We start from the raw sequence: 24,276 nt of genomic DNA on the forward strand, positions 1-24,276 counted from the left end.
GCCTCCCAAGTGCTGGGATTAAAGGCGTGTGACACTACCGCCTGGCTTCTCTTCTTCTTCTTCTCTTCTTCTTCTTCTTCTTCTTCTTCTTCTTCTTCTTCTTCTTCTTCTTCTTCTTCTCCTCCTCCTCCTCCTCCTCCTCCTCCTCCTCCTCCTCCTCCTCGTCCTCGTCCTCCTCCTCCTCCTCCTCCTCCTCCTCCTCCCCCTCTTCCTCCTCCTCTTCCTCCTCCTCCTCCTCCTTCTTTTTTGAAAGCTACTCTATAAAAATGTTAACTTTTAGCACCACAGTGATGCTCCTTCTGGAATATAGTCATCTTCCACACCCAGATGGGCCTTCACCTATAGTAATTTCAGGTAGAAGCTACAATAGCACACTACAATATTACCCAACATTCCAGCAACGTCACAAAGAGAGAAGTATGTCTCAATTTCTCTCTATAACGGGAAACTAAGCCTGCCGGCAAAGTTTTGAATGTTGCTAAATGTGTTTGAAATGATCCAAAGGTCAACTGGGAGGCAGCTTTGCAAAAATAAAGATCAAGATGTTCATTTATAATCTCTTGCATCTGAAGCCTCACTGCAGAAATACCAGTTATCAGTAGTGCCACACAGGCTGCTTGACCTCCATCAGCCTCAGTGACTTAACCTCTGAAATGGGGGTAAGGTGTGCCACGAGGACCAAGTGATCGAAATGACAGCCCTGGGGACTGGGCTGGAAGCAGAAGCCCAATGCATGTTTTTCCCTCATGGAGTCTAATGCCACTGAACCCCGAGCCCGTGGAAGCACACGGCTGACGGGAAAAGGGCTGGCCACTTTCCTTGTCTTTTTTTCCTTTTTTATTTTGTCTTCACAGAATGGGAGGGAGGGAGGGAGCCAGGTCTCCAGCCTCACAAAAGGCCAGTGTCTGCAGCTCGGCGATGTCTGGGAGGCCCATTAGGCTAAAAGGCAACCGTGCCAAGTTTACATATGGTTTTCATATCACCAGGCTTGTTTTGACTCCTGCGAGCTTTCTCTGTAACAATTCCTCCAGAGGAAAGGAAGTGCAGGCCAGAGCTGTAATTGCAGAGGCAACGAGGGCACAAAGAACTCAAAATACCTCTAGGGCTGTGCAGGATCCCGACAACTGTCCCCTTGGTGGCCAACTCCTTCCTGGCTTTCCAAGGCTTTCAGCTTCTGGTCTGTTCTGGCTTCCAGAGGACTCAGTCATGTCTGAACTCCCTTCCCAAAGGAGGACAGGCAGGCAGAAGAATTTGGCAGATGAACAAAGGCCATTAGCAGCGTCTGGTCTTCTGTAGGTGGTGGTAGCATCTGCAGTCCACGGGCTCCGGTAAGCCAGCGTGGCTGCCCCTTCCATTGCGGCCCTTCGACAAGTACACTCCAGCTCAGCTGGCGGAAACAAAGACGGGTCAAACCAACCAGTTCTTTCTCGGTGTTGCACAACAGAGTGGGCTGTCGATGGAAGCTGGGTATGCCTTGTCGCTGCAACCATAATGATAATTTATTTAATTACATCTATGAATGGGTGTGCGTGCGTGCGTGCGTGCGTGCGTGCGTGCGTGCGTGCGTGCGTGCGTGCATGCATGCGTGCATGCACATATATGCCACAGCACACGTGTGGAGGTCAGAGAACAACCTCAGGATGCTGCCACTCACTTTCCACCTTTATAAGGTATTTTATTTAATACTTCTACATGGATCTAATGTATTCAAATCCAACTCACCTCCACCTCCAGCTCCTCACATGTCTCCTCATACTTTTCCTCTCAACTCCATCTTCTCTCCCTTTTTTTGAATACTGTCCCCACTGTGTCCATTTAGTGTTGTCATTTCCTTAGCCTGATTATAATTTAATTAGACAACTGTTTCTTGAGATCCTACCATATACCTAGTGTTGTTCTAATTCTGAACAAAACAAACAACAGCAGCTGAAGATTATCGCATCAGTATGTCATATAAGATATCTATCAATTCATCAGCTTGTTTACTGTATGAAGTAAATGTTATAATTACCCCCTTCTTCAAACCAGGAAACCGAACCCCAGAAAGGTTAAACACATTTTTAATTGTGTTCTGTTTTGAGATAGGATCTTGCTGTATAGCCAGTCTGACCTAGAACTCACCATCCTCCTGCCTCAGCTTTCTGAGTACTGTGATTACAGGTGCGAACCATGCCAGCTAAGGTGAAGCGTGCTCCAGATAGCATTATTAGAATAGCAGCCCCACTTAGGGCTGCTCCATGACATGCAAATGGAACCAGGTCTGGACAACACTGTGGCGTCTACCCTGACCACAGCCTCAGACATCCACATCAAGATCTCTGTTGTGTGAAGCTCTGTCTAACGTTAATGAGTGGTCTGTCCAGCCCTGTCTGGCTGTGAGATCTTGACTATAAACATCTTGCAGGGCTCTCAGACCTTGGCCTCGTAACCTTTCTCTTTTTCCTCCACTGGGGCTTTCCCAGGCCAAGCAGAGGGAAGGGACCTCAGGAGCTCAGTCTCATATCACATTCTCCTAGACTCAGAGAGTCACTGGTCTCACTACTAAGCGCCTGTCTTTTCTGAGAGGAAGTCACCATTTCACATGACTCTTCTGCCTTGCTTGTCTGGCTTCTCCGGGTTCCTTGAGACTTCCTGCATGGAGTCTGCCCCTAGGGATAGGGAAGGAAGAAGATAAGCTATGAGGCTTTGGTCTCATTTTGCTCCAATGGGCAGGTATGCAGGCAATAGAAGGATATGTTGGTGGTCTGCTATCTCAGTTCAAGTAACATAGACTTTTTGGTCCCCATGTCTCCTGGGCCTTTGTACTCTTATCATAATCTGATCATCATTATGATAATCTGTATCATAATCACAGCCAATATCTGCATCCCAATTTAGACTCAGCTTTACGACTCCTCCCCCATACTGGTAACTGGAACAATTAACAATCTCTTTGGGGGACGGGGCTGGGCTGAGAATGTTGAAATTCAGCCAGCCATTCTTTAGGCAGACCACAGACCCAAGTGGTGCTGGTAGCTTTAGGAAAGAGTGGCTGCTACAAGAGCTTTTAACCAACGTTGGAAAACAAGTCCTACCAAGAGTGGGATGTCACAGGGAGGCTACAGACACAGACCAAAAAGATCTGAGTTCAAATCCTAGCTCAACTTCTTTCTGGCAAGATGACTGTGGCAGGTCCCTTGGCTTCTCTTGGACTTGCTGTTCTCAACACTAGAACCCGAGTAAGATGAACCATGTACGTGTCACCCAAGTCATGGGAAGGGCTTAGTACATTATACTTATAATTATTCCTAGTAATAATCCCTCGAGTCTTTCTCGTCATTCCAAGCATTCATAGCCTCAGCTTTCACAGAGGTAGGAAACATACTGTATTTGGGTCTCTCCAAGGGGAAACAGAGTCTCAGGAAAATTAGCGGATGGAAAGATTGTATGAGAAGCAAGGGATAGAGGTGGAATGGAGACTTAAAGGCACAGTCATCTCCACCCTACTCCACCTCTCCAGAAGGTGTCATGTGCAGCCATTTAAATGCAAACCCTTTCAGGAATGACTACTAAATTCCATACACCCCCCCCTCCCCCCCCCCCCCCCCCCCGTCTTCCAGAAAAACTTCAGTAAATGAGAACATGGGAAGTGAAGAGCTCCTCTAAATCCTCCAGGACTGGGTACCCGGCTGAATTTCAACATTCTGAGCCCAGCCCCGTCCCCCAAAGAGATTGCTAATTGTTTCGGTTACTTTTCTAGTTGCAGAGACACAGTAAACTGGGGAAGGGTTTATCCACGCTCACAGTTTGAGGGGATACAGTCTGTCATGGTGGAGAAAGTGGGTTGGCGTTTGGGCTCATTATCTCCTCACATCTCTGGGAACAAGAAGCAAAAAAACAGAAGGATATTGGTTTGGACTATAAAGCTCAAGGCCATCCCCCAGTGGTCTACTTCTTCTAGCAAGGCTCTGCCTTTTGGGAACTACATGTTAAAATACAGGATCCTACAGAAGACATGTCACCTTCAAACCATAGCATTCATTTACATGTGGAGGCGATGTATGTTGGCGATCTGCCCTTTTATCTACCTTGTGTCTGTTTCCCATTTATGGCTGTCTTGTTCTCATTCTTACTCCAAGCACATCAGGAAAGTAGCCCTCACCTTCTCCTCTCCATGACCGGCCTGTGACCTAGGCCCAGCCAAGAAAATTTTTCTATGCTTTTGGCCGAGAGAATTGGCTTGGTTTGGGAATGTACGTACCATGCATGCAGGGCTAATCAGACTCGATTCAGGAACTTTTGGTGGAGTGACTGGGAAGGGGCTTGTCTTCTCTTTGGGCTAGGAATTGCTACCTCTGAGGCTGATACAATCCTGGAGCTTCCAGGGAAATAATGTGACCAGAGAAAAGGACAGATAAGAAATGAGCAAGCTCAAGGCCTCTGTGGGAGCCCACAAAGGTTTTCTAGTGAAATCTGAGCTTGCTTTACACAGCAGGCCTGCATTAGGGGATGGCTGGACCATGTGCGTGGTCACCAGGCATTTGGGATGGTCTACACTTGGCTGTGCTGGGGAAGGTCTTTTGCCTCATCCCCTTGGCATTCTTTTAAAAGGTCCTTTAGTAGAGACAGAAGGGGCTGGTAGATTAGGATCCAGGCCCTCCCGAGCTACCCTGTGTTTTCTAACTGTCTCTGTCTCTCTATACTTCTATCTACAAATTTCTCACTTCTCCCTACTCAAGAGTACCCTGGGTCATAAAAGTGGTGGCTGGTCCGTCACAGGCCTCTGGACACGTGGATATCACAGTGGTCTGTAGACTCAGCCATGTCCGAACTCAACAAATCCACTTTTAACTTTTCCCATTAAACAAGCCCACAGATTCATCATCTTGATCCTTAAGTCACCTCTAATTAGGCTTCTGTCACGCCCCTCCCGCCCCCAGAAGGATCCCATTTCATTTGAAAAGAGAGTCTGTTCCTATCTTGCCTAGAAATCCAGTTGTCTTCTTGGTAAAGTGAAAACTGCCCCAGTCAGCCTTCTCATTTAGCTAATGGTACCATGCTTTCGTGTCCAGCATCAAAGACTCATCCAGCAGCTGACACCATCTCCAACAATGACCTGGGATTTAGGGATTTAAGTCAGAGTCAGAGACAGCAGTGAGGAGAGGCTCACTGAATCAGCCTTTCAATGGAAACTTCTATTCATGTTCTTAAACAATCAGACATCTGCTGTGACATTATTGACAGCTTAATGCCATACAGCCACTCACGTGACATTAATGTTGACTTCCCAAAGCACCCTATGCTCACTGGGCGTCAGGGTTGTAACTGTTAGATCATGTTCCATAAATCATGTATACAACAAGGAAGAAAAGCCAAAATCGTGCAGAAATTGGGGCAAAGCAGTCTATAAATTTTGACTGATTTCACTTTTCTCACTCAAGTAAGTGTTGAATGAGGTCAAGAGGAAGGTGTCGTCACAGTTTTGAAATTATTCTTCACTTCCAGCCTTCTAGAGGGAGCACAGCAACTTATTTACATATTCCCCCATGCAAGGATCTGAATCTCAGATGCCCAGCCTGTCTCCAAAAGGGACAGACTTCTCTCATGGATGGCATACTACCCACCCAGAAGCTTACGGGAGAGTGCTATGTAAACCCACTCTCAGTGTCTAAGTGCACTTCAATTTCTAGCTTCCCACCAATATAAAAACACTCTGCAGTTTTTATCATGTCTGTTCTGAGTTGAGGGATGGGGATGAATTGCACACACAAGTGCTGGCTGGGTCCCTGGTGGCTGCCAATTTTGGGAACCCTTGTGCATGCACATCTCATTCTTTGGTTTTCCTATACTCTTCTATCTCCCAACTTTATCTGTTGGCTGTCTCTCAGCCTTGGACTAAACTGAGCCTATCTATATTCAACTGTATCACAACATACAGTTGTGGAGTATATGATATGTACTCTGGGCCATTCTGAAATATGAAAAGTTCTGTTCATGTCTATTTTACATGATGCCCCAGAGTGGTCCTTAATATAGAAAAGAGTATAAATGAGGGCACCTGAGATTGGGCAAATTGGTGACTTTATGAATAGATGAGCCCATGAAAGAATGAAAGAGAGAATGAATAAGTCGATCAAGGAGAGCCTGAATGTGCTTTCTCTCCACGTAGTTCAGATTTCTCTTCTTCCTGTGAGCTGTCTGTTCCAGCCTGTCTTTTCCTAACATAAGTGTAGCACATGACAGGCACTCCACAGGTACTGCCTGAACTTGTACGGGTCTTGAACTTGTACGGGTCTTGAACTTGTATGGGTTTCTGGCTTCATTCTATTCCCACGTCTACTTCCTATCTCGGCAAATGTTACACTTACTTTAGCTTGTGGATACAATCTGCTGAAGCAAACAGTTCTGTAGAGTTCTCCTCCCCTTCCTTTAGATTTGTGGTCGCCTAGGTTTGACCCTTCACCTTCTCACCCCACCTCCCCTTGCTCCTGCTGGAGCATGCAACGTGTGTTTCTGGAACACTGATGTGCTGTGTGCCTTTTGAAGCTCTCGTTGGTTGTGTTCCAAGTGTGATGGCATCGAGAGCTTGGAAGAGGTGGGAACTTGAAGAGAGAAATGGATAGTAATGAGGGATGGGTGTCTGTGGTAGCCTGAATGAAAATGGCCCCCACAGACTCATAGTTGGGTATTTTAAAAGAAAATGGCCCCCAAAGACAGTGGCACTGTTAGGAGGCGTGGCTTTGTTGGAGGAAGTGTGTCACTGTGGGTGTGGGCTTTGAGGTCTCCTGTGCTCAAGCTACATTCATTGTGGTAGACAGTTGACTTCCTGTTGTCTACAGATCAGGATGTAGAACTCTCTGCTCCTTCTCCAGCACCATGTCTGCCTGCAGCCACCATGTTCCACCATGTTGATAATGGACTGAACCTCTGAAACTGTAAGTCATCCCATTTAAGTGTTTATGAGTTGCCATAGTCATGGTGTCTCTTCACGGGAATAAAAACTCCACTAAGACAGAGTCTATCTCATTGGATCCATTAGTAACACCGACAGTGGGTAGTCACAAAGTGAGCCTGCATCCTTCTTTGGGCTCTTTTGTGCACATCTGGCTGACTTTCTGTTTTTCCACCATGTTATGATGCAGCACGAAGTCCTTGGGAAATGCTACACCACACCCTCAAACTCCTCAGATAGACCTGGGTGACACCATTTCTTTGGTCCATCATTGATGCCCTCCCAATCTGCGATGAATAAATGTTATTTTACATCTCTCTAGAGACGTAATGTTACTCAAGGCCACAGTGGTGTTTTTCTGACCCTATTTGGTCCTTCACACCTTCTACTTCTAGTAGACATCTTTTGTTTTTGTTTTTGGTTTTTGAGACAGGGTCTGACTGTGTAGTTTTGGCTGGCCTGGAACTCACTATGTAGACCAGGCTGGCTTTGAACCCATAGAGATCTGCCTACCTCTGTCTCCTAAGTACTGGGATTAAAGGCATGTGCCACCATCCCTAGTACTTCTAGCGGATTCTGAAATGGATCTGTCTTCCCTACTGGCTCCAGAAGGGTGAGGCCTCTCCCACGTGTTGGAATCTTGGGGTTTCCCACTGTGTCTGGGCACTTAGGAAATACCAAGGCTCAATTCTGAACTGCCTGCCTCCAGGTCCTTCCAGAACTGAGTGATGTCATAGATACTGGGTCAAGGGTCCCACTCCATCTAGCACAATTCCCCTGTCAGTGCATTCTCTGCCACACATTACCAAACTGCCTCACCCACTCGCCCACCCTCTAAACACATCCTTCCACCCAAACCTTAGCAGCCCTTCAGGGGCCAGTTGGGTTGTTTTGAAGAAGATTTATTTTCACTTATGCCTATGTGTATGTATGTCTGTGTGAATGTACGCCACATGTGTTCAGGTGTCTGTGGAGAGAATGTCAGACCCCCGGAGCTGGAGTTACAGGTGGTTGTGAGCTCTCTAACATGGGTACTGAGAACCAAACTCAGATCCCTGGAAGAGTAGCCCATGCTCTTGACCACTCAGCCATCTTTCCAGTCCTCAGTTCATGTTCTAGCTCCTTGAAGACGCAACCTATGGCCACTCCAGCTCTTACTGACCTTTATCTCTCTCCTTAAGTTTGATGCTTTATGAATCAGTGTTTACCACTGATTCTTTGTTATGGAAGTCCGTGCCTTCCTCAGACTGTAAATTCCCTAGGGACAGACAGCCTGTCAAGTTTATTTTTGTTTGTTTTTCAGTGACCTGCATATTGGGCATGCCATGTGCATGGTGATTTAAATAGGAAAGCTTTACTAACTCTACGCTGTACTTAAATATATAGTATTTCTGGTAAATTAATTTTTTTAATACTTGAAAAAAAATCAGCAACCTTTCAACTTTGGGGGATCATTTTGACGAGGACACTTGGAGGAAAACACATTTCCCTGGAAATGAACTTTCTGTCCCAAACAGTCGAATAAATTGGCTTCCTAAGAAAGAGAAATAGAAATAGAAATCTGTCCTCCACACCTCTGCTGGAGCCTGTTGCCTATCTATACATGCTCGTCACATGGGCAAGACATATGAAGCAATCAAAGGTTCTGTGGATGATTGAAAACTCAAGTGGAGCTGTGGCATTTGTCAATAGCCACCAGCGTTCAGCAAATGTGCTCCACGTCATTGGGCACCGGCCCCATTGTGAAGCATTATTTCTATTCTGAATGGGACTGGCATTATGTAACAGGACAGAAGGTACGAAAAAGCAAAACAAGAAATAGACTAATGCCACCTTTCCCTTTTTAAGTGCCTTGTTGAGTGCCTGGCTAGGAGTTGGATTAAATTGAATTCCATTCCTCAGACTCAGCTCTGAATGGCTGGGGGCCTTCTCAGACCTCGGGATTTCAGCACAAAAGGAAGAACAAAACACGGAATTTACACACAAGCAATTATATTCTTTATAAAGCCTGTGCTAAACTTTGTGTATATGTGTGTTTGCATGCATGTTTACATATGTGTGTGGAGGTGAAAGGTCAGTGTTGGTGTCGTCCCTCAGGAGCATTGTCCATCTTGTGTGAGGCAGGATCCCTCACTGGCCTGGAACTCACGGGTTCTCTTGATAGACCTTCCCGTTTGCAGGCAAATACTCCATTGACTCTTCCATCTGCCCAGCTCTAGCCTGTGCTAAAGTGTGTATACTACGAGCTTGGACCGCAGAAATAACAACATGGCTCAATACTCCATTTTAGCCACACACACGCACGCACGCGCGCACACACACACACACACACACACACACACACACACACACACACACGGAGTCTCCAGTCTTTTTCCTAACCTGCCTTCTTTTAATCCTTGCATTTCACACATTCCATTCCAAATACATACCTCCTCCAACCCCCGAGCTGAAGAAAAGATTAAAAGGGGAGATACGGGCTGAGGATAAAGGGCACTTTGCCCTGGGAAGCTAGACAGCGGAGTCTATTGAGAGGTGGGCTACGCGTTCTGAGTTGTGCGTCTCCGGAGCCAGACTGTCTGTGCTCAAAAGCTGCAGCCTTTCCCGTGTCCCAGATGTGTCTCCTTGGCCCCCTTGGGTAGACTGCCCAACTCTTCTGGCCTAGATCTCACATCTGTTAGCAGGGAGGGCATCCTATCAACATCGGCCTTGTCATGTGGCTTTTGTTGTGACGGTGTTTTGAGTCAATACACCTGGAGTCCGTGGAGCAGTGCTGGCACGTGGCCTGTGGTCAGCTGGCGGTCAGCTGGTGGTCAGTGACTACTGCAGGTAGAAGCGGGTAAGTCCTGTGCGGGCTCAGGACAAGACACCCAGGAGGAAGTGCAGGACAGAAAGCCATGATGTGAGAAGCACTTTTCACCAACCATTCTTTATGGAGGGTCTCTTCTACATCAGGCAGCTGCTGGGACTGGAGAACACAGACACGAAAAGCCCAGTAGAGTCCCTGCCCTGTGAGCTTGCGGTCCAGCAGGAAGGTCTATTTCTAGCCTCCCTCTGCATGAGATGCCCTTCTCCTGCGGGTCCACAGTGCCTGGTCTGTGTGAAGACACTTGTTACTACTGTGCCTCTCTGGGTGGGCTCCTCATAGACGTTCTTGATTCTTGACTGCTCACTTCAATTCCATATTAGCTACTCACTCAAATCCTAGGCCAGCTCACCCCTTGGCTGTCTGTGATGCCCTCCCTTCCAAGCTTCTGTTTTCCCACGGCAAACCACGTGCTCTGTGCACCCATTGTCTCCCTGGAGGTGCTCCTTCGGTCCTTGACTGCCGTGTTATTAGCAGATGCTGCCCACCTGCATCTTCCCCTTGTCTCCAACTACCCTACCACCTCCTTCATTTATCTCTCATTCTGCACCAATGACCTTGCTCCCCCTCCCTGAGACCCAAGCTGGCACCTGTCAGGATGCCCTCAATCTTTTGCAATCTCTACAGACTTCAAATCACCCTCTTCCTCCTTCTGGAATCAGGGCAGACTGAGCCAAGGCTGAGTAAGTCACTGCAGAAGCCTGGGGCCCGACCCACCTTCACAGCCAGTCTCTACCTGTCCCTCATCGTTCCCTGCCTTTGGTCACCCATTGCTACCAGCTTAACTTCCTCTGACTCCATCTGATGTCCCTTTTCCTCAGTATACTCAAAATGCACAGATCCACCTACCCATCCACTCATAAACAGACACATTATTTGATAGCATGGTCTCTATGGTAAGCATGTCCCTAGGCTTTTGGGGACAGAGCAGTGAACTCACAGGGCTTACATTCTGGAGCTGAAAGCTGATGATAAGCAACCAAATAGAACATGGTATATGGAACCAAGAATTGAAAACACCCAGGGAAAAAATGCCTGTACTGAAGATAGACAGACTTTTTTTTTATGATCACAATTGCCTAAATAATAATCCAGCTAAGCAACTACTCACACGGCATTTATATTCTTTTAGGGATTCTAAATAATCTAGAGACGACTGAAAGTCTGAGAGAAGAAACATGCAGGTTATATGCAAATACTACATCATTTCACATAAGGCACTTGAGTGTCTAAGGGTTTGGGGAATTTGTGTCCTGGAACTGCAGATGCTGAAGGCCAGAGAGACAGCAAGCTTGGACCATGAATCTAAGCGGTGCCAGGCCTGGAACGGAACTGTGGACAAAGGATGGAGAAAGGTAAGACATGCTGTGAAAAGGGCTACTTGTGGTTTAAGTTATTTCATTATGTGAAGGAGAAGCTGCTGAGGGCTCCCATGCTTGGACAAGCTGTTGAGAAACTTCTAGGGCCCCTGCTGGGCTGTCTAACAATCTGGACATTGTTCTCCCTAGTGTTCTGGGGCTGGCATGTGCTGGAGCTGTAAGAAGCCAGCCCTCAGCTCACAAAGGGTCTGCTTGACAGTCCAATGCAATAGCTGGTCCGAGGCAATCATCCCATCTTTTCTTGGGGACAGAGGACAGAGGAATGTCTCAACTCCTGCCTTGGCCAATGAATACAGACAGGCTTTCGTAGGGCTTTCCTTCTATCTCCTCATCTAAGTGCAGGTAATGAGGAGTCAGGGAGAGAAGCTGACAAGTTATAAATAACTACCTCTCCACCACTGATAAGAGGCCAGCGTGGGCTTGAGAACTTGCTGTCTCTTTCACCCTTGTCATGAAAATACAAGAATATTAAGCTTGTATAGTTCTTCAGTCCTTTTTTAAAAAATTCATTTTTATTTTATGTGCATTGGTATTTTGCCTGCATGTATGTCTGTGAGGGTGCCAGATCCCTTGAAGCTGGAGTTACAGGCAGTTGTGAGCTGCCATGTGGAGGCTGGGAATTGAACCCAGGTCCTCTGGAAGAGCAGCCAGTGCTCTTAACCTCTGAGCCATCTCTCCAGCCCTGTCAGTTCCTTTTATACAATGGGTCTCATTAGATATTCGACATACTGTTGTGATACTCAAATCAGCTATACCTTATTTACCATCAAATTACAAATACACCTTTCAGTTAGTATGTGGAGTTACACCTTCATTTTGGAAACAAATATTTTGTTGTTGCATGCTTTGGGGGTCAGTTAAGAATCAGCTTGAACATCCTGCAGTTTTCCTACCTTGTAGTACTTAAGGTCTAGGGTAGATAGCTTTACATTCCCAGTGAATTAATAAGAACTAATAATGAACTGCACACAAAGTTCCCGGCAGAAATGACCCAACATACCAACCCTCACACTCCTTGGAATGTACGGCCCTTCTACCAGCTCCATTCTGCTGTGCACACAGCTTCTATCTTGGATCTAAGTTGTTTCTTTATATAGAAGCCAGTGCCTTTGTTAAATCAAGAACATGAGTCATTCGTACATTTCCTAAAAACCATCCCATCACATTCTTCTCAGCTGCTACCCATTTTCTTTTGTAATCAGGAGAAAAATGCATTAATAATGAGAACATCTCGGTGAGAAGCCTAAATGCTCACGGACTAGTAGAGGGGAAATGTCTCCTCACAGTGACTGAACTCCAAGCCAAGCTTATTTAAGAAGCTCATTATGTCTCCGTTTGCATTGTCACCAATTCGGTAACTTCTGTGTCCCTGTTAATTTGGCTATCAGCCCATACCATGACTTCGGACTGTGACCTGGGAGAGTTCAGGTGTGTTGGAATGGACTGAGCTAGCGGCCTGAATGAGGGCTTGGGTAGTGTTTGATGGACACTGTAATCCTGATACTGCAATGAGAGCCAGTGGCCTGGGCCCCAAACACAGCTTCGTAGTTCCTTCTTTAGATGACACGAGGAACAGGGTGCATGACGCTTGCTAGTTTACAGGGGGATACAAAATGCTTCCATATCCGCCCAGCTTTGTATGTGCATGCGCAGAAGCTCAGGGTTTGGTGAAAGGTCCTTCACTCCTGTGCAAAGACAATAAGGATCCCTAAAATGGCTTTAGGTGGTCCTGCACTCCCAGGGGCAGGAGGAGGTTAAATATTACGTATGTCCAATCAACTTAGGAATTTGAAGCCGACAGCGAATGTTAACCACCTGAATTGTCTGAGTCTTTCTGGATCTCTCTGCCTGTGTGTATCTTCTGATCATAAAATCTTATCCAGTATCTTGTTCCTGTTCCTGAGGACCGGAGGCTGACACTCACTTCTTTTGCTTTGGGATCTTCTGAATAAATGATGTGTTAGTGAGACATGACCTGCTCCGAGGAGTCTTCCTGCTAGAGAAGGGAGGAAAATGGCCTAAAAGACATTGTGCTGTGTTACCAGGCTTTTCATTTCCCTCGAGGAACTCCTAAAAATGGCCCTGTTAAGAATGTAGTCGTGTCAGTTCCCAGGACTCAAATACTCCTACAGCCTTGGCTCTTCCCACTCACCGTGAAAGCACACTAGGAACGCGCTGTCCCAAGTCATCTTTAAAACTTGAGTTGATTTCCAACTGTTGCCATCAGACTGCTTGTCAAATGGATGTTGTCTGTTCCCAGAAAAAAAATGACTTGGGCTGTGGTGACAGAAGCCACAGAGAGTGGAGGACAAATTTCAGACCTCTACATGAAAAGAACCACCTCTACCTGCCATTGGTGCGTTGGGTTGAAAGAGAAAGAGGAAACCGCCCGGCTAGAGACAAAATCTGACGACAGTACATCCAGAGACTGGAGTCATAGGACACTATTTAAAGAGGGAAACGCGGCTCCTTCTGCTGCCATAGAAACCAGCCCAGGCACGAGGGGAGGGAAGAGCCTCCGTGAGGCCAGTCCTCCTGCCTAGAATGGAAGACTTTTGTTTTGGGTTTTTCAAAGTTACCGTTTTCTGAGACAAGATGCACATGTGTGTGCGTGTGCATGCATGTAGGGGTGTCTCCTTTTATTTAATGGAGCTTTCCTTGGCCTTTGTTTCTATTTGTTTTTTCACTCTAGATTCTGGCTGTCTTTCAACTGTGATTAAATCAAAAGGAAGATTGGGGTTTTAAAAGGGAAAATCCCCATTGATACCTCGCTGTGTGCCAGTGTGGCTCTCCAGGGTGGACTGCAGAGGCCTGTTTGCACCTGCACATACTTTGGAGAATCACTGGGTGCAATCCTCCTGTCTTGATTCATTGTCTGTCCTGTCCCTATTTGCTTTCTCAAACATCTCCCAAAGCTCCAATGTGGCAGGATAAACTTTCTGTCATCTTTAACGCAGGGGCTGTTTCTGAGCCACGGTGTGCTTTAGTTTCAACATTCAGATACATAAACTGTGATTGCAGAGCATGCTCTCTCAATCCCAGTGCTGCAGACAGGCCCCCACACTTACTGGTTCTTCAGGATTCCACGTAGCAGACCGCAGCCATTCCCGGGTCGCAGTATTTCCCAAATAATGTGGAAGTGAAAGCCAAAACTGGCCAGTCATTTGGAAAGTTGGTGAGCGTGCCAAAGTCTGTCTTTTTAGGAGGAGGCTACAGGAGAGAAGGTACCAAGTCAGTGTGGACATGCCGCTGTGGGTGTCGGGAAGACTTAGAACTCTAGTGATTCAGCTGCAAAGTTTCTCAGAGGGGATAGTATACAATGAGTAAAGGAATCCAAACGTCAGCCAGGAGTTAGACTGATGCCCTGTATCTTTTTCCTCCCCCAACAAGAGGAAATGTACTTTCTGGATTCCTTTGTGATGGCTTTACTTTTCATTTCATTTTTTTATTGCCTATACTCCATTGTACAAAGTGATGGGGTTCATAAAGACATCTTCATCCACAGATAACCTGTACTTTGACTGTGTCCACCTCTGTATCTTCCCTAGATTTTCTTTTTTTTTAAAGGTAAATGTACAATAAGAGAGGGGGGCAAGCTAGGAAGAGAGAGGAAAGATATTGTGGGTGCAGCCCCTGAATACTTGACTGTGGTCTGAGCTCTCTCTAATTATTATGTTTTCATAATAAGAAAACCTTTGATAATGATAAAACTAATCATGTTTTGCTTACAATAGCCAAAGTTGTATCTATTTGCTAGACCCACATATAAATAAGCCTCAAAATAAAAAAATAAAATAAAATTACAACTCTTGGCAAAAGCCCACGTACTTTGACACACACCAAATTGGAAGCAACCCTTGGGGATATGGGTGGAGCAACACTCATCTAGGTCCCATGGACATGTTCCCGGGGAAGAAGGGGACCACATCAGCTTCTCTGATTCTGACAATGTGTGTGAGTCCTTAGAATTCTCCTGTGCTCTGCTCTCTGCCTCCCGGGTCTCTGTTCCATGATCAGTTCTCCTCACTGGGAGTGAGGCCTTTGTCTTATGCTCTTGTTCTGATTCCACAGTGCACAGATATTTACCGGCTTCCTCTGTCTAGGGGCAAATGCTGCTTCCAAACTAGCTCCCCCATCCTTACACACACAAATACATATGCACATACAACGCACAGCCGTGCAACTGTCCAGCCCTGCTGTTCCTTAACTATAGCCTATCTATTCCTAGTCTAGGTCCTTAGTTCTACTTTGTGTTCCTGTAACACCTGAGTTCCTTTTACCAAGGCATTTTCTCACATTGTATTAGAATTGCTTGGCCGCATCTCGGCTTCCCATGCTAAATGTAACTGGAGTCACCAGAGTAAGCCCCAGCATGCTAAATGTAACTGGAGTCACCAGAGTAAGCCCCAGCCCCAGCACAGTGCCTGTTAGACTCACAGCCCAGATGTTAAATAAATATTTATTAAATTTGCATTCTGGGATCCTAAGGACTTCCAGACACCAAATTATCTCAGATCAAAGATAGACTTTAGAGATCAAAGAGAAACTCCAGATGCCGAGGCAAAAATCAAAACTTAGCAAAATATTTCTGTCTTTACTTTCCGCAAATCCCTCCTATTTTAATCTCCCATCCTCTTATCTTTATTTAAGAAAGATAGAGGGGGCAGAGGAAGAGAGAGACAGAGAGGAAGGGAGAGAGTGTGAGCACATCACTTGGCAACATACCGTCAGAATTCTGGCTATTCATGTCTGCATGTCTTTATGTGTGGGTACATGTGGGTGGGTGCATGCACATGTGTGTGAGCAACCCGGCGGCGGCGGAGGTCAGAAGTCTATGTGAGTGTCTACTTCAGTCGTTCACCATCTCATTTTTTGAGACATAATTTCTCACTGAACACAGAGCTGATTCTGTTAGACTGTCTGGAGAGGAAGCCCCAAGATGGAGCTCCTCTTGTCTTCTTTTCTCCAAGGCCTGGATTGTAGGTGTGTGCCATGATGCCTGGGTTTTTCTTTTCTTTTCTTTTCTCTCTTTTTTCTTTTTCTTTTCTTTTTTTTTTTTTTTTTAACATGGGTGCTGCCAGGGTTTGAACTCAGGCCTTCATGCTTCCTCACAAAACACTTTGCCAACTGAGCTATTTCCCCAGCGCTCATTTAGTTGGTTTTAAATATCACTGATCACCTGCAGATTTATGGTACTGTCTATTATGGGCTGTGCGATCTTTGTGAAGATGTATGTGAAACTTTGTTTCTCTCACTTTTAAAGAAAGATGGTCACAGATTCTTTGCCACTATTCCCATCGAAAGGTGGGACCAGTGTTCCTCATCTTCCCGCTTTGGTTTGGCTGGGTTCTGTGTGCTTGGACTAGCAATAGAGCAAGGCTTTGCCAGATTCCATATACAAGCTTTAAGAGATTGGCTTCTATTTCGTGTCTTGAGTGCTCACTTATGAGAAGTCATGTGTTCTGAGGCAGCCTGAGCTATGTCCAGTGCTTCCCACCTTTCTAGCTGAAATGTAGACGTGTGAACAAAGACGTCATCCTGGATGCCCAGCCAGAACCTTCCGATGATACCCGACTCAGCTGTCAGCTGACAGTGTCTCCTTGAGAGACTCCGGGAAAGAATTGTGCAGTGTCTGGAGAAGGACCGTGAACCGGTTTGGGGTGGCTTATGGGGCAGCAGTGGGGATGGTTCCTGGAAGCAATGATAATATCTGCCTCAGATTAATGCCGTAGGATCCTCCTGTTTCATTCAGGCTTTGGGGTGATGGGATTACAGGTATGTTCGCGTCCCTTGCTAAAATTAGAGGTAAAAAGTGAAATTCCTTTCCTATAGTCTGGAATATGGTAAACTCTCAATAGATATCATGTTTCCCGCCCTGTCCCTTCACCTCCCTCACCCCCACCCCACTGATTTGGATTTCCAAGAAGTGATAACTAAGTGCTATTGTCTGAGTTTAACCAGATGCAGATGGGGGCTACTGGGGAGACTCCTGTTAACTAACACCCCTTTCTTTTTCTTTTTCCTCAACTTTCTTCTCTCTCTCTCTCTCTCTCTCTCTCTCTCTCTCTCTCTCTCTCTCTCTCTCTCTCTGTTTTAAGTACAGCCAGTTCATTTTGACTTATAATAAAAATACTAAATTCAGCCTCCACGATGCAGACAGAAAAATCACAGGTTTGGTTAGTTTCGTGGTAATGAAAATGAAACATCAGAAGCTAAAATGATTCAAAGCAAAATTCCCTTTGAGAGTTTTTATCATGTCTCTCTGTGTGTGCAAAAAGCAGTCGAACAAATACCGTACGTAGACTGCATAATTATTTCCCATGTAAACACTACAGAATTGCAGGCTAGGGGGGCAAGGGTTGAAAGGTGCATGCTACCTGTAATTATAGCTTTGCTAAGTTTCATTTTATAGGCTGGCAAAACTCAAGTTTGACTTAAACCACACAGAAAGACATGATGCAAATTGGACATGCCCCTTTCTCTCTGACTCAGACGCTGACCTTACTTCATTCCAGTGTTCTCCCTAGAAGGCAGCCTTTTACAGTTATTGCTCAGCCTGTGTGAGCCACTGATTATGTGTCTGTCCTAGAAGCCTTACCAAGGAAGTAACAATTCAACAACACCTTTCTATTTCCTTTCCAATCCCTTCGGCCCTTCAGACTGTTAATAGAGTCCATCACAGTCTGACCAGAGTAGGGTGGTAAATTCTATTCAAATACCTGGTGAATAAAGTCCAGAATGAAACTGTGTGGATACTGGCAGCAGCTCCTTTTACATTTCTACCTTTAATAAGGGGTATACAAAAAGTCACAGGCTTTGCTGTCTTAGGCACCAAGATAAAAGGGCCCGAGGGTTGTAAGGGGGTGGCAGCTGAGATAAGGTCTAGAAGGTTGCTGAAGTTGGGATTTGGGTAGCCTTTGACCGTGCTTTTCACTGATGAGAACACTGGGGTGCTGCTAGGCATTTTATGAGTGCTGGGCCCTACATCTTCCTTGGCATCAAGCCACTTTTAACTGGCCCTCGCCTTATGACCAGACTAAACATGGGGCCCTTCTGCCTCCCAGTGAGTCCCATCCAAGCTACAGCGACTGTGACTGTTTTCTCACCATTTCACAGCTCCGGGAGGGGATGTGACCGACTGGGTGAGAGGTGCAAGCTTGTTCCAGAGACTTCTGTCTTGGTTTTGCCTCTGGGGGTGCAGCACTTGCTTTCCGCGGTGTGTGCGTTCTCGCAATATGGATATTTTGCCCCAAAGACAAATGCCACACTTTTTTTTTTTTTTTTTTTTTTTTTTTTTTTTTTTTTTGAGTCCAATTAGCGAGAATGAGGAGGGTTTATATGAGAGAGAATTGTTGAGACCAAGGTCGGATAAAGCACAGAGACAAATAGCCAAACAAACGGAAACACATGAAATATGAACCAATGGCTGAGGGGTCACCAACTGGATCAGGCCCTCTGAGTGGGTGAGACAGTTGATTGGCCTGATCTGTTTGGGAGGCATCCAGGCAGTGGGACCGGGTCCTGTGCTCATTGCATGAGTTGGCTGTTTGAAACCTGGGGCCTATGCAGGGTCCCTTGGCTCAGCATGGGAGGAGGGGACTGGACCTACCTGGACTGAGTCCACCAGGTTGATCTCAGTCTGTGGGGAAGGCTTTGCCCTGGAGGAGATTGGAATGGGGGGCGGGCTGGGGGGAAGGTGAGGGGGGCGGGAGGGGGGAGAACAAGGGAATCTGTGGCTGATATGTAGAACTGAATTGTATTGCAAAATAAAAATTAAAAAAAAAAAAAAAAACAAATGCCACACTTAATGGCGGGGAGGGGTGTTTTTGTTTATGGATACAATGGTGGGAAAATGGATAATCCAGGACAATACTTTGGATGTAACCAAGTAAGAACGATCAACGTCTTCAGTGCATGAGCAGAGCACAGAGTCGGGGTAGTGGCCCTGGGCTCATCGGGTTCCCTGGCAGGTTTCTTAGGGTCAGAGGTGGAGAAGCCAGTTAGAGGCAGGCAGCGGTCAGCGAGGCTAGGGGACCCAGGACCTAACACAGAGAATGCCTTGGGAGGCCCGGTGGCGAGGTGGGCAGACAAGGATGGGTGCCCCTAAACCCACCGCGGATCTGACAAACCCCCCTCCCCCCGCAGATATGACAGGTCCCCCACGCGGACCTGAGACCCAGAAGACACGGACAGGTCTCTCACGCGGATCTAAGACTCGGCAGAGACGGACAGATCCTCCCACGCGGATCGGAGACCCGGCGACCCCGCAGCCACCGCTGGGGCCGCGTGCTAGCGCAGCGGGAGCCGGCTGGATCCCGCACGTTGCCTCCCTCGCGCCCGCCGCCCTGATTTCCTCCGGTCTCACGGGGCCCCGCACTCGCTCCCGGCTCCTTTGGGGGCGCAGCTTCTCCCCGCAGGCCGGAGGCGGGGCCTCGAGCAGGGCGCCCGGGGATTGGCTGCCCGGGGCGGGGGCGGGGCCAGGGCCAGAGAAAACCCGCGCCCGGCCGCCAGCCACCCCAGCTGCGAGCCCGAACCGCTGAGACCGAGACCGGTGTCTCGTCGTCCTCCCTGATACCTTCTGCTCTCCCTGGACGCACGGCGTCGGACCCGAACATCACCCTCTCCGCGCATCGCCAGCCTCGCCCGTCCTCACTTTCCTCCCCGCGCGGTGCAGCCCGGCCGCAGCGGCGATGCGCCTCATCCAGAACATGTGCACCATCGCCGAGTACCCCGCCCCGGGCAGCGCCGCTGCCGACTACTGTCTGGGGGCTGCGGGCCGCCGGCTGGTCAAGATCGCCGTGGTGGGGGCCAGCGGCGTGGGCAAGACCGGTGAGTCCAAGCGAGGAACCGGCTTGGTTGTAGGGCGGGACGTGGGAGACCCCCCGCCGCCCGGACTGCAGAGGGCAGAGGTAGGCGTTGCAGAGGAATCGTCCGCCCCTTCATGTCCCTGCTTCAACAGAAGAGGGCCACTCGGGTCCACAGTGGCCCGCCGACTTTCGGGCCGGAGTAGAACTTTAGGGCTTTGAGCCTCTGATAGGGTCTGTGGCAGAACAGAGAGTTCTGTAAGGTTAGGAAGACACTCGCCTGCTGGAAGGCTTAGGTGTGGCCCAGCTGGGCTCAAAGGAGGGGCTGAGCCACAGGACCCTCCCCTCTGGCAGAGCCGTAACTCACCCGGCTTCTACCCCCTAGTGTCTGGGAGAGGGGTCAAGGAGCTACGGGGTAGGAATTTCAGTGGCCGGCTATGACTCTCTTTGGCAGAGTTGTGTTCTAGATGGGGGAGGGGTGGAGACCCATCTAATTTGTCCTCGGCTCTCAATTGCAGCTTTGGTGGTGCGGTTCCTCACTAAACGATTCATCGGAGACTATGAACGAAATGCAGGTGAGGAAATATACTGAGAAAAGGCCTGTTGGGGTTGCTGCTCTCATTTCTCAGTGCCTTCAAGGACACTTCCTTCAGAGTGACAGTGTGAGCATCAGGATTCTGCCACTTCCAATTCTGCACGCCACCCCCCCCACCCCCCCCGCAGCTGCCATCTGGCCTCATTCCATTCCAGGCCCATTCATCATTTTATCAAGTGGCCGAAAGTATTCCCAGTGGTATGTTTTAACTATAGGGACCCCAGTTGGAAGCACCCTTTGTACTCCAGGGCCTTTTCCTTTAAAACATGCCATGCCTGCAAAAGTCATAAAAGAAAAAAACACCCAAACAAACAAAAAAAACAACCAAACAAAAATCCCCAACCAAACTAAAACAAAACAAAACAAAAAAAACCAGAAACAAAACAAAAACCCAAAACTGCTGGCCAGTTCCTCCCCCACCCTCACCCTCTGCTGGCGGACTTTCAGGGGTGACCTTTTAAAGCAAAGGCCAAAGGAGGGTGGTTGTAAACCTAAAATTCTTTCCTTAACAGAGGAAAATAACTAGCTGAAGAGTTTAGAGGGGAGAGTTCCTGAATAATGAGGAGACAAATATTTCATTCTCAATGATTGAGAATAGCCACTGTCCCAGGAGACCTCAGGACTTTCTGACTATGACCTGTTAGCAAATTGCTTAAATGAGTAGCCTGTATGAAGTAGCTGTTGGGGATTAAGGTGAAATGAGCCATATAAGCCATCCCAAGATAAGACATGGCAGCCTTCTGCTTTGATAGAGAGTTGATCATCGTGTCACATTTTTATGCCAGGGATATTAACTGTGCATTTACTAACCATATTCGCCTGTGAATCCAGTGTAACCCATGGACAAAATATAACTGTTTAGAGAATGATAATGTACAAAAATAAAAACAGAAACCCTGCACATACTGAGCCAGAAAATTTGCTTCAAGGAAATATTCTAAATATGGAAACTGAGTTTAAAATTAGACCAGCAAGTTTCTGAAAACCCACGAACTTTGACCTGCTTTTGTTAAATCTACTAGCACGGGGTGAAAATTGCAGCTGGTCTTTAAACAAGATCAGAAGGAAACCCATTAAATAGAAGTGGGCTACATCTTTTTTTCTTTTTTTTTATGTGTATTGGTGCAGGCTATACTGCATTTAAGAAAAAAAAAAAACACCCACATTTCATAAGGCTGCGCATGAAGGAGGAACGTGATCTCTTTTCTTTGCCTTCATAGGTAATCTCTACACCCGACAAGTCCAGATAGAGGGAGAAAGTCTGGCTATTCAAGTCCAGGACACTCCGGGCATTCAGGTGAGAAACTGTGATGCTGAGTGGGTGGAAGGGGAGACTAGTGGCCGTGGAATTGTCCAGTGGTTCATCAGTTGAAGGAAGAGGAGCTGTGGGGAGTGAGGGCTAGACTTTTGCATGTTTGACAGTTTAATTGTATCTGGCCGCCGGTCAGCCCCGGCCTGGCTTAGTTTGGGAGATTGGGTGAAGGGCAGAGCCCCTCCTGTAGGAGGAGTCACCACAAGCAGGGGCGAGGGGGTGGGGGTGGGGTGGGGGGTGGTGGCGACACACACCAACACTTGGAATTGGCAGTGTTTCCTTGCTTCAGTTTTTATGTATGTGCCTTTGGCATCAAAAACCAAATATGTGGGTCCAGTCTCCAGCACCCGGAATCACTTTTACGTTGTGGAAAGTTTCTCTGCAGACCAAAGAGCTCTGCTGGTATTTTTTTTTTTCTCCTTCCCCGTCTGACACTGGGCAGTTATCCAGGTTTAAATGCTTCCAGCTCCTCCTATCTTTACTTCCCCAGACTTACTGTCTAGCCAGTTAATTTCCCATTTTGTGCAACTACAAAGTCTCTCTGCGTGGAGTTCTCCGCAGGTCCATTTTCCACTTGAGTGTGGTGAGCTGCCCTGTTATTTATTCCCAACTCCGAGCAGCTGGATCGACATATTGTCAAGAAAGCTGAAGTGTGTGGGGACAGGACTTGTTTATGGCCCGTAACCTGCCATCAGCGCTATGAAGGGTTCCTTTGAATTCAGGGTGTGAGTGAGCCGGAGCTCTGAGCCGCACTCACTGTCCACCTTGCTCTCTGCAGGTACACGAGAACGGCCTGAGCTGGACCGAGCAGCTGAATCGCTGCATCCGCTGGGCTGACGCCGTTGTCATCGTTTTCTCCATCACGGACCACAAGAGCTATGAACTCATTGGCCAGCTCCACCAGCACGTCCAGCAGCTTCACCCCGGCGCTCGGCTGCCTGTGGTGGTTGTGGCCAACAAAGCTGACCTGTTACACCTCAAGCAGGTGGACCCTCAGCTTGGACTGCAACTAGCCGGCATGCTGGGTTGTTCCTTCTATGAAGTATCTGTCAGTGAAAATTACAACGATGTCTACAACGCTTTCCACGTCCTTTGCAAAGAAGTGAGCCACAGACAGCAGCCCAGCAGCATGCCCGAGAAGCGGAGAACCTCTCTCATTCCCAGACCAAAGTCACCCAACATGCAGGACCTGAAAAGGAGGTTTAAGCAAGCTCTGTCTGCTAAAGTGAGGACTGTCACGTCTGTCTGAAGCGGGACTCCTTGAGGGGGTTTGGTCTTCTGGGCAGAGGGCCTGAGGTTCTTAGGCAGGACCATCGCAGGCTGATGGCAGTTCATGGTTCCAGAAAGGGCTGCAGCAGAGGGGCCTGAGGGGCCTGTGGAATTCTGCAAAAAGGAAGTGTTTGGGGCCCGAGGACAGATGGACAGATATGTGACTTTTCTGTTGCTCCTTTAACGTGGGGGTGGGCCATGTTTTTGTTCCTCACTGCCTTATGAATGGTGGTCAGTTTCGCCAGATACATTGATGTGAATTAGGGTGGGCATGAAAGACCTGAGTAAACATTCATAGGCTTTCTCTCCCTTCGCCATTTTTTTTCCCCTCCCAAAAGAAAGGTTTGCTTTTCTCAGTATTTCCACCATGCTATCATTACGGGATGCCTTTCTGACTTGAAGAATACCCAGATTTTTTTAAGAACAAGGAGGGACCCTCCCCACTCCATAAAGGTCAAATTTTAGGAGAAAATATTCTGTGTAAAGACACCTATGAGCTGTGATCTACAGGAAGGTGCTGGATCTCCTGATACAGGATGGGTATACATGTTGAGTCACTGTGAAAAACTCAACCCAGGACTGCCCGACTGTGACATGTACAGTTGTTTGCTTCTTCTTCTTCTTTTTTTTTTTTTTAAAACTGTGGCATCAGGTACAGAAAAAGTGTTAATTGATGGTGGTGTGGTTTGTGTAAATGACTCACGGCAATGACGTTGGGTTGCTTCCTGGGCCTGGCTGAGTCGTGGCTGTGGGTGGCTGAGATACTGAAATGCTGTCTTAGAGAGTGACCCGATGCAGACCTAGCTGCCAAATCCCCTACACAGATGCACTTTAAGAAGCCACTCATGCTTTGGCTCCAACTGTAATTAATTTATTTTATGTACAATAAATCTCTCATTTGATAAGAGCAGCCATCTGACTGGAGCTTTATTGAAGTGTTTACCTTGGTCCTCCAGAAAGCGTTGTGTAGGATCCCTGTTTACTGACTACCTTGAGTCAGGGGATATGCCTTCCAGGTGCGATCTCTTATGCCTCACAACATGTGACTAGTGATACATTTTATTGTCCACATTTTACACATTACAAAACATCCTTGCAGAACAAGTTCAGTAATGTGAGG

General features: G+C 47.3%; 1 protein-coding gene across 1 annotated transcript; it reads left to right on the plus strand.

Annotated features, from left to right (window-relative positions):
- The first annotated feature begins 19,704 nt into the window (after nucleotides 1-19,704).
- Nucleotides 19,705-24,066, plus strand: Rasl11b (RAS like family 11 member B). The gene is made up of 4 exons (XM_059275106.1): nucleotides 19,705-20,005; nucleotides 20,499-20,555; nucleotides 21,796-21,872; nucleotides 22,666-24,066. The coding sequence occupies exons 1-4, from the start codon at nucleotides 19,867-19,869 to the stop codon at nucleotides 23,134-23,136; spliced, it is 744 nt and encodes a 247-aa protein (XP_059131089.1). The 5' UTR covers nucleotides 19,705-19,866; the 3' UTR covers nucleotides 23,137-24,066.
- Nucleotides 24,067-24,276: the final 210 nt, after the last annotated feature.

Source organism: Peromyscus eremicus, chromosome 10 (genome assembly GCF_949786415.1).
Source record: "Peromyscus eremicus chromosome 10, PerEre_H2_v1, whole genome shotgun sequence".
Classification (NCBI taxonomy): domain Eukaryota; kingdom Metazoa; phylum Chordata; class Mammalia; order Rodentia; family Cricetidae; genus Peromyscus; species Peromyscus eremicus.

Coding starts and splice junctions, on each gene's coding strand:
- Rasl11b (XM_059275106.1), top strand. CDS start 19,867: ATGCGCCTCATCCAGAACATGTGCACCATCGCCGAGTACCCCGCCCCG. Junction 20,006..20,498: donor CAGCGGCGTGGGCAAGACCG/GTGAGTCCAAGC, acceptor TCTCAATTGCAG/CTTTGGTGGTGCGGTTCCTC. Junction 20,556..21,795: donor AGACTATGAACGAAATGCAG/GTGAGGAAATAT, acceptor TTGCCTTCATAG/GTAATCTCTACACCCGACAA.